Genomic DNA, 17316 nt, shown 5'->3' on the forward strand with positions numbered 1-17316 from the left:
TGGTTCCTGTAACTGTGAGGATAACATTAAAAGTATGACTTGAAAGTAATCAAGAATCTAAGGAACAGAAACGCTAGAAACTGTGCAGTTGCAAGCAACATGAATTCTTATCAGGGAGTTGGTATATTCAAATGCACTTTTCCAGATCCCCCGCCTTTATCGTATCAGTTAAAAACTAAGAATATTGGCCATGCCTATGAGCTCTGATCCCATAAGATAATCATTATCTTGACAGACCTGAGTCTTCAAGCAACTTGAATCAGAACCTAAGCAAATATCGTCCATCTCCTATACATCATGTCCTTCAGATTAATGTGTTTTAATAAGATTAGTCTGTAAATCTGAGGAGAGCTACACAGATATTGGGCAAGGACTAAAAAAAAAAACCCAAAATAATCAAGTCAACTGTCTTATTGATAGAAACAGAAAATGACAAAAATCCATTAGAATCATAGAATGGTAGGGGTTGGAAGTAACCTTTAGAGATCATCTAGTCCAAATCCCTGCAGAAGCAGGTTCACCTCAATCAGGTTGCATAGGACCATGTCCAGGCGGGTCTTCAAGACCTCCAAGGAAGGAGACTCCACAACCCCTCTGCGCAGCCTGTGCCAGTGCTCCATCACCCTCACAGTGAAATACTTTTTTCTTATATTTAAGTGGAACTTTTTGTGTTCCAGCTTCATCCCATTACCCCTTGTCCTGTTGCTAGCTACTATAGAAAAAAGGGATGTCCCAACCTCCTGACACCCATCCTTTAGATATTTATAAATGTTAATAAGATCTCCCCTCAATCTCCTCCAGACGAAACAGCCCCAGTTCCTGCAGCCTTTCTTCATATGAAAGACGTTCCATTCCCCTGACCATCTTGGTGGCCCTGCACTGGCCTCTCTCCAGCAGTTCCCTGTCCCTCTTGAGCTGAGGAGCCCAGAACTGGACACAGGACTCCAGATGAGGCCTCACCAGGGCAGAGTAGAGAGGGAGAAGAACTTCCCTTGACCTGCTGGCCACACTCTTCCTGATGCATCCCAGGATGCCATTGGCCTTCTTGGCCAGGAGGGCACATTGCTGGCTCATATTTAGCTTATTATCAATCAGGACTCCCAGGTCTCTCTCTGGGTTCTCTCTCAGTTCACTGCATAGTTTTTTTTTTTTTCTCCCTTAGGAAGAGCTCAGGAAAAAAAAAAGAAGAAACACGCAGCAAGATTTCTGTGAATATATTGTATTTAAATTACTGATTGAGTAAGACAAGTTGCATAAAAAATGGATAATAAGATGAATATGTTTATCACCGTACTACTAAACTGCATAGGATAGATAAATGATTTAATGTACTTTTGATTAAATTTATAGAAAGCCATCCTGCAGAAGCCCCTGCATTCACAGATATAAGTTGAAAGAGACCTACTAAATTTCTTAATCACTCTTCCTTTGAGTATATAATACATAAACTGCTATAGAAAACAAAAAGAGCAATCCAGAAGACAGCAAGTTATGTAGATTCAAAGCACAACATTAAAAAATTAAATATAAATTAAAAAATTAAAGCATTCAGTCTGTTCTAGATACTGTTTTCTAAAAATTACATATGGTATAAATTACATTATACATAAACAGGAAACAGAAACCAAGTAATAACCCAGTACAGTAGATACAGGGAAAACCTTATACAGGAAAAACTCACACAAAAAAAACAAGCAATAAAGCAATCTCTGAAGAGACTTTCACATATGGACTGCTGCAGCCATTCCTGTCAACTCCCCCCAAATCCCTAATGCCTCAGAAACACAAGCAGAACAAACTAGTACCATTCACCAGCATCCCAAACCTAATTCTCCCAATAAGCACACAGTCCAATCATATTGTGACTATTTATGTAATGACAGCAATATTTCTTATAAGATAAAGTAAATAAAACAGATAAGAAAGCACAAAACAGGTCAGCCAACTCTATTCCTTCACCTGAAACACAATTCCTTTTAAAAGTAAAAACTGACCCTCAAAAATTCTTATTTTCCAAATTTAAAACTAAATAAGTCCATATATAGTTTGAACTAAATAAAAACTGGCTTAAACCAAAATAACTCAAAAAAAACTTTAGCATTGCATCATTGCAAATGAATACCTTTCTGGTTTTTGTTCAATGTCAGTGGTTTGGGCCTTTTTGTTTAGTTTTATTGGTAGGAATGTGTTATATCATCTATATCCTTTTATGACCACTGTTTATTAGTTAGACAATAGATATCAGTAAGAATGCATATTGTCTACTTATGACTTTCAAAAAATTAATGGGAAAAATAGTATAGGTAAACTTTCTTACAGGAGTAAATAACATTATAAGTGTTAGCATGTTTGCAGGTGTGACTGCCAAACTATTAGGCACAATCACATTTCACGCTTCATAGTCTGAGTTTATCAGCAACAGAGAAATATCAGAAAAGGTTCTTCTGTAGGAGACCATCCAGACCCATCACATTGGGTTTTTGTTTTCCTCCTTCCAAACAAACTCCTGTTAGATCACCAATAGCAAAACAATAAAACAAATTGTGGTCTTATATATGACAGCTTCTGCGTACTTCTGCTCTGCTTGTATCACTATTAAAGAAAAAAAAATGTTTACAAAGAAAAATATTTTCCTTCTAATTTTAGATGTTTAGAGATCAATTACAGTGGCTCTATGTGCCCTTCTGTACTGGACCTGAGTGACATTCTGCTCTGGAACCAATCACAACTATGTCCATCTTCCTTCCCATCTCACTCCAACCTTCCTTTCACGTCCTAGTGTTGATGTCCTAAATACTAATGATTATTTATATAAAATATAAATATATATATGTACACAGAGGGTGGCTATTAAAAGCTGATAGTCCTCTGAGCAAAGAAACCAACAAGACTCCTGGGTGCTTCAACAGAAGTCTGTGGATGAGTTTAGGGCTAACACTTGCAGGTAATTACTCAGGTGAACAACATACAGCTCTGAGTGTTACAGAAGCAGTATAGGATGTTTCTTGAATAATAAATTAAAAGTATCTTATTGTGACAAAGCAGTAGTGTTATTAACTAAGCCACACTCCTTTTAAAAATGCACTGTAGAAATATTAAACTCATACTGTGCACAGCTGGTGTTACCCTGTTAACACACAATTCTGATGAGCCATTAGCTTGAGTTGCTTATATTTCATAGTTTTTCAATGGGGTTTTATAGAAAAGTAAAACAAATTAACTTGCATAATGATGTACATATGCATGCTTAAGTTCACTAGTCTATAGAAAAACTATGCAATAGCATACAACTGGAAATATGACAAGATATCAATTTGTTTAAAACAACTGAAAACCAAACACAGCAAAATCATTTGCCAAGCAAAACAATAGCTTTGCTCAGGCTTTTGCTTGTAACATGATTTCAGCTAAAGTCTGAATGGCTTAATCCTGCAATTTCATCTCACAGACACTCTAATGAAATATTTGTATTTCCACAAGCAAATTACAGGCCACAGCGGCACCAGTTTCACAAGGAAATTTTACAAGCATCTGAGGGGCAAAAACCTTTAAGTGTTTATTTTCTTCAAACTCATGGACTGGCTGAGCAATAGACCAGTTAAGGTCTGTCAGCCTAACAAAACATGGTCTTACAGGAAGGCAGTAAAACTACTTCAGCTCATCAAAAAGCTCTTCCCACTCAAGCTCTGCATGACCACAACCCAGGGGCCTGATGCAGGTGAGAGAAATGGAGAGCCAGGCCTTACAGCTGCTCCTTGGGAGAAACCAAAGGCACCAGGCTACTGAGAGTATGTTTTGTAGGAAAAATTAATTATACATGATTATGGGCAGATTCCCTCTTCTCAGCTCTTTGCCACCCTGCTGCGGGGACCTGCAACAAATAAGACCGACCTGGGCACTCTTTGCCCAGCCATCCCCAGCCCACTTGTTGCTCGTTTCAAGCAAAGAGACAGCCAGTGCAGGCACACCTAGAGCAGCACACAGGTAGTCAGTATCCATCCTTGCTGAGGACCACAGTTTAGTGATGGGCTAGGTAACGGTTAGTGGCTGGATTCAATGATGGCCAACCAAATTGATTCTATGATTCATGGAGTAATTGCTGGGCAGCCCTGGAGCACAGGACACTGCCTGGCTGGTGAGATAACCTCACCTGCTCCAAGTGAATGTAGATACTAGGTTATATCAGCAGCAGTGTACACTGCATTACGCAGCCTTGTCTGTCCTGGCAATCCACTTGAGCAGCAGCATGGAGACACAAAACTGTGTTTGAGTCCTCAGGTAGATTTGGACATGTGCCCATCCACACATCCCTGATGCAAGAGGTAGTGGTGTAGCCCAGGAAGGCCTCAGGATATTTTACACATCAATCAGAAACTGTACCCTGAGAAGAAGACATAACAGAGCAAAAGAGGTGACAATAGGTGAGGAGACCTCCTCAGCTACTGCACTGAGGGCTCTTTGCTGTGGAGATACAGGAAGGTGCTGCCTTCTGTAGGGAGATGTCTTTCTCCCAAGCCAGTGCCCCTGCGATGCGAAGGATGTGTTTGTCTCTGCTGGGTTGCAGATTTGAGCATAATTACAACATCCATTCACCAGTTTACTGACTTATAGTTAAAATTTCAAGTTTTCCTAAATTTTGTGTGATGGGCTGCAGTGTCCTTCTGTGGAAAGCATATTAGATCAGTTTAGTTCTTTACTGTTGCAGTTATCTCCTGCATTCTCTACAGTATTTCCTAGTCATGTTTAATGCACAGCAAAAATTGTTTTATCTCATTTTTCTGTGTCAAATAGAATTTTAAAAAAATGTTTATTCTGCTTGCCAAGTTTCATGCTCTCTGCTTTCTAAAGAGCAATCTCTGTCCTTGTTAAGAGTCAGCACTGAAATGAATCTGACTATTGTTGGTGTCTCCTGCTCAAGTGCTGCTGAATAAAACAGTGCTTAGGAGCTTCCCAATTGCAGAACTGAACCTCCAGTGACCCAGGATTTTAATGCTTTAACTGCTCTTTAAAATTGAACGAGATGCACTGTTAATATTGATGATAACCAACAGCTACCCTGTGTAAAGAAATGTGGCTCCTGCCTGTTCGTGACCTCCTACACTAACAGCCAATCCCAAGCAGGTGCTTACAGGTGGAAGGGTTTGCATCCCTGAGCAGGAACTTTTTAATGCCATCCTGGCACAGCAGGAAACAATGAATGCTCACAGCTCACCTGGAGGGGCTGGAAAAGATGCTATCTATGCCTGTACCTAGGTGCTCAGCAATATTAAAAATTTACTGTAAAGAACTGTGTGTGCATTAGAATAATAGAACTGTTACGGTTGGAAAAGATCTTTAAGATTGAGTCCGACCACAAACCTAATACAGTCCAGCCACTAACCTAATACATTACACTTGGCCTATGCGTGAAAGAGATGACAGGAGAGTTCAAACTGGAGAGAGGTTGATTTGTCTCTCCTTTTTGCCCAATTTTAGTTCCAATAATGCAGTTAAGTTTTCTTTTTAAAAATTTAAACTGTATAAAAAAATAATTTCTGATCATCTTTTATGGAACTGTCTCCAACTCAGGAATACCCATCTCCTAACACGATTCTATTTAATGTTTCTCCTCCCATTGTTCTCCGCTTTATTAAGACATCCATCTGGCAAGCCATTTTTTCTTCTGTCTTTTAAAGCTACTTTTAAAATTCAAAACTTTATGAGAGATGTACATAAACTTTATTCAGATGATACTGGCAAATGGGAGAACATATTTTTCACTACTTTTTGATGTATGCTTAATATTCTAAGGAGTAAGACATTTTTTCACTAGTTAGAAGGACCTGGGATGCTATCAAATTATCTCCCAATTTTTGCACAGCTAAAGACATAACAATAATCCAATATTATTTGTGATTTAAATTTTTCATTATTTAAATACCACTCTAAAATATGGAAAGAAAATTAAATTATTAGTAATTTCAGCTAAACATCATAGAAGACGTGAAAAGAAGGGATGACATTTAAAATCCATAGTTTTAAATAGGAAAAAACCCTTAAATTTTTAAACAACTCATAAGAACTGCTGATAAAGGTTTAATGGCCTCTCTGCCTGTGTACTTGCAATATGCTTAATAATCTTCATATGTCACTGCAAAAGCTACATCTATGCTTGCTTGAAGGTCAACTGACATTTAAGTCCCAAATTTCCTTGATGGTATGACTAGATTCTTCCAACACATGTGCTCAAGACATAAGGCATTATTCACATAAGAAGTCACAATACCCAAGGCCTTATGTTAAAACTGAAACTGATCAGGAGTTTTATTTACAAGTCAACAGGGTTACTTCCAGGAGAAAGCTTTTTAGACTGGCTTCTAAAATCAAAGAAAGGGTCTAATTCCTTTTCTGTTGTCAGATCCTCAGTTGTGCTCTTACAGATTGGATCATAAATTTTACAAACTTATAAACTGACTCTTATCACATTACTTTGCACTGTAATAAAGCTTTTAATGACGTGAATGAAATTGTGCAGCTTTTGAATCAGTCATAAAACATTCACCTAAACCTGTCCATACACTATTTGTAAAATTCTCAGATGCTGTCAACCTCCAAAAAGTTTCTTCAGTCATCACTGAACTTCATAAAACAAATTACCATGAGATGTTATATATCTACTGTTCAGTATTAAAAAAGTGATTATTACACAGTTTTCAATGAATAATATTCATTCAAAACCTTGTATCTGTTTACTGAATTAAGGAAGATTGCTTACATGAGCAGGTTTTGAAAGTCACACTCAGTGATGATCATCTGGATCGTGGAAAAGCCACAGCTTATTTTTTTATTTCATTTTTTAGTATTTTCTATCTTTAGAACAAAAAAATTAAATTGAAAACTTATGCTATTTCTGAAGGTTACACTGAAAGTCATTTACAAGTATTTCCTAAACCAATCAGTTTGCGCAGCGGCCCAGGGGCCAGCCTGTGTAAAGCATATAACAAGACATGGGGGATTTAACTGTAGCGTTGATCACAATGAAGTCTCATTAATGTCAGCAGTAGCTGATGATACAAGTAGGCAATCTGATTTGTACTCATGTCTCATTTTAACCCAAACCAGCAATTAAGCACCACATAGCTGCTCGCTGACCTCCACCACACCTACTCCACACCTACTGTGCTTGGATGAGGAGGAGAATCGGAAACAAAAAAAGTAAAACTCATGGGTTAAGAACAGTTTAATAATAGAGACTGAATATAATAACAATGAAATTAAATAATGAAATTAATTGAGAGAGAAATAAAACCCAAGAAAAGACAAGTGATGCCCAATGCAGCTGCTCAGCACTTGCTGATGCTCAAGCAGCAATCCACCCCTCCCCACTAATTCCCCCCAGTTTGGGAGAGCTGACCTGGCCATGCTCCCTCCCAGCCTCTTGTGCATCTCCTTGCTGGCAGAGCATAGAAAATGGAAAAATCCAGCACTTAGAACAAGCACCACTAAGCAACAACTCAAACATCAGTGTGTTATCAACATTACTCTTGCACCAAAGCCAAAGCACAGCACTGTAGCAGCTACTAGGGAAAAAACTGACTCTGTTCCAGCTGAAACCAGGACAAGTCAATGGTAGAATTCCAATTGGTATTTGAACAGGCTCTGAGAAAATAAACATGGCTGGAGGATAGTAAAACAAATTTCCCAATACTATAGACTAGCTAACTGGTGATATGGGAATATCTTTATTTCTTTTATGGGAATATATTTCTTTTTAAATATTTTTTTAATTTAAATAACAAGCCAAAAAACTTTAATTTAACCTAGAGATATTACTTTAATCTAAGATATGGACTTTTCTTACCAAATGGGTAGCATCCATGTAGACAACTCTCTTCACTGGACAAAATGGTGCTGTCCTGTCAACCCTTCTTCTCCAACTCTTTGTCAGACTGAAAAAGTTTCCTGGTGGTGCTTTTTTTTTTCATACCTGATGGTTGATTAAGCACTTCCACCATCAGTGGGAATGCTAACAAAAATCATAATGTCATATTTATTATTTTTTTAAGTGCTGTATTGCGAGCACTACAATGATTTGAAATGGAACATTGGTCACTTCTTTATGCTCATGTACCTGGGCTTCCACAGGGCTCTTTACACTATTAAACTATAAAGGTCTCCTTTTAATGATGTACAATGGGTATATATGTGCCAGGTAAGAGAAGATAAACTGTACTAACTCAGAAACATATCAGAAAGGAGATACTCCATTTTATTATCAAGCAAAACTTTCACTGAAGTTGCAAATTCTTAAGTTTCTTTCACACTAGAGCTAATCAAAAGTAACTCCACTGAAAGAAGGGAAGTTGCAATTGATATAATTACTGGATGAATTTGGCTTAGAACCTTCTCCTTCATTGTAACTAATGTACTTTTGGCTGAAATATACAATTAATTATATTTTTTTATTATTTTAATAGATTTTTAATAGGAGCCAAACAAATGTATAATATAAATAATACTGGGAATGGCAACTGGATGGATTCTCTGCAAATGCAACAGACAATAAACTGTTTAAAGTAGCTTGGCTTTTTCACAGGGAAGTGATCACAAAGTGAACGAACATTGAAGAAAAATAATACAGTCCTCTAGGACTAGAAAAACACTCTGTCTTTCCAGTGGCATTTTCACCTCAGAAAAAGGGTGGCTGGGCCTATCCAGACTTAAAAGGAGACATCAAGCTCTTTCTCAGCCAAACTCAGATGTCCTTTATCTGTTTAGCCAGTTGGGACTATTGAGACTATCTTCTGCTTGACTCCCAACAGCACATATTTTGGGAATAATACAGTTTTGGAAGTGAAAGAAAAAACTCAGATGCTGAGAAAACATGTAAAGGAGAAAAGGAAAAACAAAGGAAGAAAGCAAGCTTAGATTTTTGAACAAGTGATCTGACATTCAATCATTTTAGACTGAATATTACAGCACATTCACCAAGCTCTGTTCATTTCCTTTGAACTCTGTGTGTTGGAAACCTCTGTCAGTCTGCATCTGTGAAGTGCTTAGTATTTTTCACTACTTGACAAATAAATAAATATAAATCCCAAAAATTACCCTAGTTCTTTTGTATTTTGAACAAAAATAGCCCAATCTTCTTCAAGTTTGCTATGGTTTGTATGGTTTGTTATAAAGTATCATTCGTTTTTTGTTTAATGTTTTGGCTATTACTCTATATCAAAATTAGACATTGGGCAATGGTTATTTCTAAAATTCTTAAAGACATGCATCTCCCACCTTTCCATGGCTTTCTAAGATCGTAATTTAGAAAATCTGTTGCTCTGTGGTTCTAAATTTTCTCAAAAACCTCAACTTGCTGATAGTGTCTCACACTATGAAACACTACAAATAGCTCCTAGGACTGAGAGAGGTAAATTTCGAGCTAGTAAACTGAATGCACTGTTTTGCATTAACACACACAGACGGAGGCACGTCTGTCCCTGCTTAAGTCAAAGGGAATTTTTGCCTTGAAGCCAGGACTACATTTTCACAATTCACACCGAAGCCTCCGTAAAAGGTGAAGAAAGTCTTTGTAGGGGAATAACAGGACCGTTACATCATTCCTAGAAATAAGTCTGAAAACACATGCCACGTGCGCTGAGTGGGCATAGGCAAAGGTGAAAATATATGTGCTCTTTGAAAGCAATGAGATTAGTTCAGCAGCGGGCAGGCTGGGACCGTGGATTGAAGCAGAGACTTAAGAACGTTATCACTGGGACTGTCACGAGCATTTTTTTTTTAACTTTTCTTCAGCCGATTACAAAATACGTTTTGAAAACGCAGGAAGCCGCTTACCATGCCTGCGAAGCACTGCTATACTGATTTTATGGCTACTTTTGCTCTGTCAGCTACTCCGTAGAGGCTTTCCCTCTTGCCTCCACGGCTGTGTCCCCCCGCCGGTCAACAGTTGCCGCGAGCACGGCTGTGACCGCTACGCGCGGCCCCCGGAGCCCCGATGCTGGCAGCGCTGCCGCCCCGGCAGGGACACACCAGGGCGAGGCTGGGACATGCTGGGGGGTGGCAGGGCGAAGGCAGAGACACCCCGGCGCTAGGTAGAGACACTCGGAGGGGGAGGCAGGCCGGCGGAAGAGACACCCCTGGGGAGGGCTGGGATACCCCGAGGAGAGATAAGGTAGCGGGAGGCATGGCTCTGGCAGAGGTAGAGCTGAGCGGTGGAAGGCATGCCCCGGGAGGAGGCATAGCTGGGCACCGGCAGGGCTTCTTGGCAGGCGCCTCTGCCGCTGCGGTCCAGGGGACAGGGGGGGCAGAGGAGCGCGGGGAGCGTGCCTGGCTCCTACCTGGTAGGCGTCGGGGATGTTGACGGTCTCTCCGTGCTCTGCCACGTAGCCGATGATGCCCTTACCCCAGGGCACCTGCACCTCGTCGCTGTTCTCGGTGGAGCCGCAGGGCAGCAACGGGGTGCCGGCGTGCACGTCAAAGAACTTTGAGACCAGGCTCTTCTTGCCACCAGCGGCCCCCTCCACGAGGAAGAGGGAGCCCCGGTCGGCGTCCACCATGAGGCAAACGAAGATGAGGATCTTGTAGCTGAGACTGGTGAGGTCCAGGTCGTTGGAGATGTCCTTGACCAGCTCCAGGAAGAACTGGCGCTCGTTGTGCTCCTTGAGGTAGCGCTTGTAGTCCAGGGCAGTAGGAGGGTACTGAGGCAGGCTGACGCGGGACTCCAGCAGGGCGCTGAGGATGTGGGCAGTGGTGGGGGGCAATGAGCTGGCTTTCCGCAGCAGGGCCCGCCGCCTCACGCTGCTCAGTGGCTCCTGCGCCCGGGCATGGACGTGCTCGTCGTAGGTGAGGTTGACATGGATGGCCTTGGAGCGAGCGAAGCTCTTCCGCAGCTCTTTCTGGGAGGCTCGCCGCTGCAGCCCCCCGCCGCCGGGGCTGGGGCCGCCAGGGCCGCCCACGCTGCCCCAGCCGCCGCCGGGACCGGGGCCGTGCCCGCTGCCGCTCCGCCGCTCCTCCGACGGGCCGGCGGTGGGGGCAGCAGGTGCTTTAGGGAGTGAGCTCTTCCTCTTCAGCCACTTCTCCACCAGCTCCGGGTGTCTTTCTAGGAAACTTTCCACCGCCGCCACGTCGAGGCCGGCTTCGGCGGCAGCCGCCATGGTGCCGACGGCGAGGGCGGCTCAAGCCGCGGGAGTCCCCGCGGTGGCCATGCCCCGCCACATGCTGCTGACGGCCGTCCCGGGGCGCGGGGGACTGCCAGTGGCCCCGGCGAGGGGCCCCTTCTCAGAGACGTGCCTTCTCCCTTCTTCCCCCCGCGACCTCCTTTTCCTGCCTGCCACTCTTTATTATAATTATTCGTATTATACTAGATATTTTTCTGCTCCCCGTCCCTCTGCTTTTCTCTGGTTCTGGCCCCGGGCCCTGGTGCCGAGCGGGCTCCCCCGGTGAGCCAGGCAGGCGCTGCCGCCGCGCCTCTGGAGATGCTCCGCGAGCGCTCGGGCAAACCCCTTCTGCCAAGTGCTGTCAGTGCTGGCGGCGGCTGCTGCGTAACCCAGCCGGCGGACCACTGAGGAGGGAGGGGAGGACGCGTGAGCCGAGGCGGGGGGGCAGGCGGGGAGGAGGGAGGGCTGGCAAGCCCCGATGCAGCGGGAGGGGGAGGCACCGCCGCCCGCCCGGCAGCAGCCACCACGGCAGCCTCCGCGAGAGTGAGGCTGGGCGAGCATGAGGGGCGAGGCGCGCAGGGTCCTCTGACAGGGGAACCCCGAACAGTGAAGAGCTGCGCCTCGTTCAGGAGCATGGGGGGAGTGTGCGGCGGGAAAGGGAGGGTCCTTTTGTCTGCGTCTGGAGGGATGGGGCAAGCCCAGCCGCGGCTCCCGCCCGTGGTCTGCGGGAGGAGGCGGGGAAGGTAACGCGAGCGCTCCCGTTAAACATGTTTAATTTATAACAGTATTTGTGCTCCTTTGATACTTCAAGAGACAGGTAGAAAACCAGAGCCCTTTCAGAAGGACCAAATAAATTCCGTTTCTTGAATCCCTGAGCCGAGACGCCTGCAGCCTCTCCCGTGCGGAGCCCTGGCTCTGCCCAGCGCACACTTTCGGCGTTTCACATGCGGCGTTTCACGGCGTGGCTGTGTAAACGGGGCAGAGAGTGGGCTTCTGTCCGCCGCCACAGAAGGCACCCGGGACGTTCTGCCCCAGAGTCGTTTTCCTTCGGGGCTGGGCGTGCCCAGGCGTTCTTGGGTGCCCGCTTCTGCAGCACCGGCTGCCAGACGGAAACCGGCCGCATCAACCGAGGCAGACGGAGCGCCGTTATTTTTATGCGCACGTGGAGCACGTTTTATTGCTAAATCGATGCCTACGCATAAGCGATTGAAAAACTGGAGTCACGGATCTTAACACGTGAAAAATGTCTTTCATGCGCTCACCAAAGACTGAATGAAGGCAGCCTCAGAAATTCATGAATGGGAATCTGCGTGGCTGGGGAAACACACTGGCAGATCGAGCCAAACGAGATTCCGACCCTGTCCCTGTCCCTGCAGCAGCCTTTCCCGGCGCGGGGGTCCGGGCAGAGCCTGCAAGGAGGGAGCGATTTCGGGACGCGTGTGGATAGTGCAAGCGGATGAGTGGGTGTTAGTCGGGAAGGGAGAGCTACGTGCGTGCTCAAAGGGCTGCCACTTCTCCCGCAGCAGTCGAGGCTAAGGAAGAGTTCCGTGCAAGTGCTGTAGCTCCCGCAGCCCCGAGACTGCATAGGAAGCGTCAGACAAAGGATTTAGCCCTCCCGGCCTGGGTGCCTGCGTTGCTGCAGGCTGGGCAGCATCTCCCTCGCAGCCGCTGGCCCCGGGTCGCTGCAGCAGAGCTCCGTGCCCCTGCCCGCCCTTCGCTCCGCTCCGCTGTCTGCCCCCGCCGCGGACGAAGCTGCCGCAGGAGGCCGGCTCGCCATTCAGAAATCTCCCCACCGACGGCATCTGCTAGTCGCTCGGGCAGGCGGAGGGGGCGCGCAGGCGCGCAGACAACGAGGACTAGGGGAGCACGGCCCACAGCGGCAGCCCTGCCGTTTCGGGGCCGGGGGGGAGGTGGCCCGGCTGGCCCTGGGTTGCCGCGGCCGTGCGCATTGGCGGGGTAGGCCCCGCAGCCGCGCCGTGTCGCTGGTGCCGCGGCCGCCGCCGCCGGACGGGGCTGCGCGGGAGCGGTGTGCTGGGCCAGGGGGCAGAAAGCAGAGACGTCGGAGAACGCCGTCCCCGAGCTGCTTGCACCTCTAAGGAAGCTCTCTCCGCAGAGGTAGCTCGGTCGTGCGAGTGTAAGGGCAAGGACGACTGAAATACTCTGAAGCTGCAGGGCTGACACAGTGCCAGGGCTGTAAAGTGAAGGGATTTCACGGGCGGCAGAAGGCACAACAGCTTAGCCCATGCCAGTGACTGCCACGTTGTCGACAGAGGCCCTGCCCTAGGGAGGACACAGCGGAGGTGCCACCCTTGCTTCTCACGGCATTCACGCTATTGGCACTCATCCATACTCTGCGGCCTGTGCCGCTGCCGAGCTGTCCTCAGCTGCTGGCACTTGCGTCACCATCACCTTCAAAGGGCACCTGCTTGCCCAAAGCCATTAATTGCTGTATGGCCTTTCTAATGGCATTTGCAGTTTTGCAGCACTGGCAAAAAGACTCCACTTACACAAACTGCGTAAGCTGCTGAAAGCATGGCAGGCACGTATCCTGAGCTCCCAAGCAAGGACCTTGGGCATCTGCACACAGGTGAAGTAATTGTATGCAAATAATAAAGAATGTTAAGGGTTGGAAGAGCCTCTAGAGATCATCCAGCCCAACCCTACTTCTAAAGCATGTTCTCCTTGATCAGGTTACACAGTAACACATTCAGGTGCATTTTAAAAACCTCCAGAGAAGACTTCTCTGGGCAGCTTATGCCAGGACTTGCTTTGTCAAGTAATTCTTACCTTCTCACCATAGTAAAGTTTGCTCTGAGCACTCACACCAGTGTTTACTATAAAATGGTTACTGTGTAGCAGTTTTGTATGTAAACACTTCAAGCAATTTAGTAATTTCCCTAAGCCTAGCTATAAACAAGGTCTTTCCTTACCATTTGTTCAAACAGTCTTATGGCATCTTTAGTTTATTTGCTGGGATTTTATGCATGGGTTTTGATTAGAGCAGAAATCTGCATGTTGACAGTCTCCCAAATGGGAGAGTCAAGACTGAAGGAAGTAAAAGCAGTATTGTCTTCATTGCATAAAATACATAGCAAACAATTTACTGTAATGCCTTAATCATAAAGGACTTTGCAGCCCCAAATCTGTGTATTAACTAGAATCCTCTCTTTTGAAGGCAAAATATGACAAAGATGATCACAGTGGTCTGTCAGTTCTGTAATCTGTGCAGCCTTTTGACATTCTGTTATGGTAAAATCTGCTTCAGGAGGCTGGCCTGCTGTGCATTGAAGGATGTTAGGAGAAAAACTTTTGTCTCTGTGTGTTCTGGAACATGTCAAACTATATCTCTGTTTGCAAGGTGCACAAACCAAGTGCTCTGTACACTAGACTGCAGCTTCATGTGTGGGCCTGAGATGAATTAGTTGCAGTCTTTCATGGGAGAGACAAAAAGGAAAATGGATTTTATCAGAGCCATGGGATTGTGCTGCCTTCGTAATTCTGTGGGTATGCTGCAGTGAAGTACAGGTGACTTTTATCTGATGTATCATGTGTATGATGCACCTTTTGTCAGTGTGGATGCACAGTGCTAACTCAGCCGGGCAGGCGTTAGCCAGTCTCATCAGGTCTCCTCAGGTACAAAGATACAGAGATGCCCTGAAAGAATCACAGGGAGAAATGTCAATGTACTTCTCAGGTGGACTGTGTTTCACTACTAGGAAATTGCAATTGAGAAAAGCACTTGAGAAATTTTTTGTCATTCAAGCAGGTGCTTTAATTGTCTAAACAGTCAACAGAATAGGTCCTGACAGACTAAAAGGAGGAAGTATCTGATAGCTACAGCACAAAAGAAAAAAAAAAAAAAGCAGGTACTCATCCAATGGTATCACAGAACTTTTTACCCGACTCTCACTCTTTCCATTACTTTAAACCTGCAGTTCAGCTCTATGGAGCTCTGTAAGACACTGTGTTAAAGATGCTGGTGGGTAGGCATTGGAACACTATCGATAAATGGGTGTAGATGCTAGAGCAAATTAGTTTTATACTAATGCTCTCTTATACAATGACATGAGGAAACCTTGCTTGAGTAAAGCATGTTTTATTCTATTACATTTGTGTAAACAGAGAATTAAATTTTAAATAATTATTTAAGTGGTAGAGGTTCATGGGGAGGTTTTAGGAGGACTTTATAACCTTCTTCGGTAGTACTGGTGAAAATATCTGCTGCTATCATTTGCTTGAGCTAGTTAGCCTTCATTCATTCTACATATTAGATGATAAGGATACTTTAATATATTAGCCTCAAATGGAGAAAAAAATCCACAACTCTGAAAAATGACCAGTGGGTGATTATAGTTTTTTAATACACAAAAGAACACTATCAGTACCAGGAGTAGGGTTATATTTTTAAACCAAAAAAGGTCATGGCTTTTTGGGTATCTGCACAAGATTCTTTTAGGTCAACATGACTACTGATAGGTTACTTGTCCCCTGAAAATAACTGATATTCTTGATATTCCACTTCCATCACCCTTATATAATGTTCTGTTAATATAACATTGTGCTTTATTATCTATACGTATGGTACTTTCCTTCACAGATGATAATGATGAAGATTTTTTTTAGCAAGAAAAACTTAATTGTTAGTTCTAATACTTACAAGCACTTTCTTACTTACATTGACACAATTGAATATTATTTTCTATGGGTCTTTTGATAACTAGTTACAGAATTGGGCTCTCAGACCTCCCTGTAGAAAGGAACAGCCCATCTGTCATATACACCACAAAGGTCTATGAAATATATAACAATAATGCTCACCTCCCAATGTTGTTTATTAGGACATGGTACCTTAAGACATATCCTTATTTGATTTTGCTAAGGTCAGTCCCCAATGAATAATTAACATAAAAATACTAAAACTTCATGTAGGAGTTAGTCAATTTTCACTGACATTCCAGCTGCTGCAGCAATATTTCATGAAGTGGCTTTTTTTCAAGTATGCAATAAGATCAGCTCTTTTACTCTGCTTTTTAATCCCAGCAGAAAGAATTTTTATATTTCTTAGGATTCGCCAAATACTCTATCAGTATATTCTGAGTCCAGACAACTCCTGAAAACCAGAACCAAAACTCCTGAAAACCTGTAGCAATATGTTGAAGTTTCTCTTCTGTCCTCCAGAGTTGACTCTTCCTGTTGTCTAAAGTGGATTTAGATACCACTTTATTGTATTTAATTTAAAAACCTGTACTAACATCTGTATGATTTGGTCACTTTTTTAAATGAGAAACAGTTAATAAATGTTGACAATGTTTTATATTAAAAAAGTCCCAGTATAAAGGCAATGTCACAAAGCATTTCCTAGGAATCACAGAAAAATTAAGAAGTCAGACTGTTCTGAAGCACCAGAACAAACCGCATGACTGTATTTGTAATTAATATCTTACTTCTTATAATTTGTTTACAAATAATACAATTTCTTTTCAAATAGTGTAAGAGTGAAACCCATACAGAATGGTTTTCTCTTCTTAGTTTTTGCACTGCTTTTCAAGCCTGTGTGTATGAAAGACTCAAGTCATAGCTTACTATTAGGTCAAGATAGTCAAGTATTCTAAGCAAAACAACTGCAGCACACTACGATGCCAGTAGAGGGTAGTGACCAGCAAACAAAATCTAAAAACACGCAAGAAAGAGAAATGAAAATATACCCATTGATACTACAAAGTTCTGGGAAAGCTATATATTTTTTGACATGGAGTGGTGAATTTTGGTAACATTTCTTTATATATAGGAGACAATACATATTTATTTATATATAGGGGCCAAGGATTTTTGTTTCTGAAGCTACAGATCAGGTTCAGCTGCAGTAATGCAAAGTAGATGGTTGTGAGAGTAACTCCTTGTAAGTTTTCCTACTGTACCTCTAAAGAGGAACTGTTTTTTTCATATATATCCCCTCCAACACTGCATCCACATCACCTGTTCATTTTACCTTTGTTCTTGTTTGCCTGAGTAAGAAAATCCTGCAACTTGTCCTGTTCTATGTCCAAAGAAACTGCATATATTTGGTTCTGCCTTGTGTTTTCCGTTGTTTCTCAACTTTGTTGAACGATGTTCAACACTGAGAACGTTTCTGAGTAAAGATCTTCTTGCCTTTTTCAACATCACCCAT

At 43.6% G+C, this 17316-nt stretch overlaps 1 protein-coding gene and 1 pseudogene across 5 annotated transcripts in view; both read right to left on the reverse strand.

Moving 5' to 3' along the window:
* PDE11A (phosphodiesterase 11A) overlaps positions 1–11502 on the reverse strand; it is a 145540-nt gene extending 134038 nt beyond the window's left edge. For all 5 annotated transcript variants that reach the window (XM_062004894.1, XM_062004893.1, XM_062004896.1 and 2 more), the window contains exon 1: positions 10329–11502. In XM_062004894.1, the coding sequence (XP_061860878.1) occupies positions 10329–11144 (816 nt within the window). In that variant the 5' untranslated portion in view covers positions 11145–11502. The remainder of the gene's footprint in view (positions 1–10328) is intronic.
* A 4581-nt stretch (positions 11503–16083) lies between these two features.
* LOC133626342 (cytochrome c, somatic-like) lies at positions 16084–17316 on the reverse strand (annotated as a pseudogene).

The sequence above is a fragment of the Colius striatus genome, chromosome 11 (assembly GCF_028858725.1).
Source record: "Colius striatus isolate bColStr4 chromosome 11, bColStr4.1.hap1, whole genome shotgun sequence".
Lineage (NCBI taxonomy): Eukaryota > Metazoa > Chordata > Aves > Coliiformes > Coliidae > Colius > Colius striatus.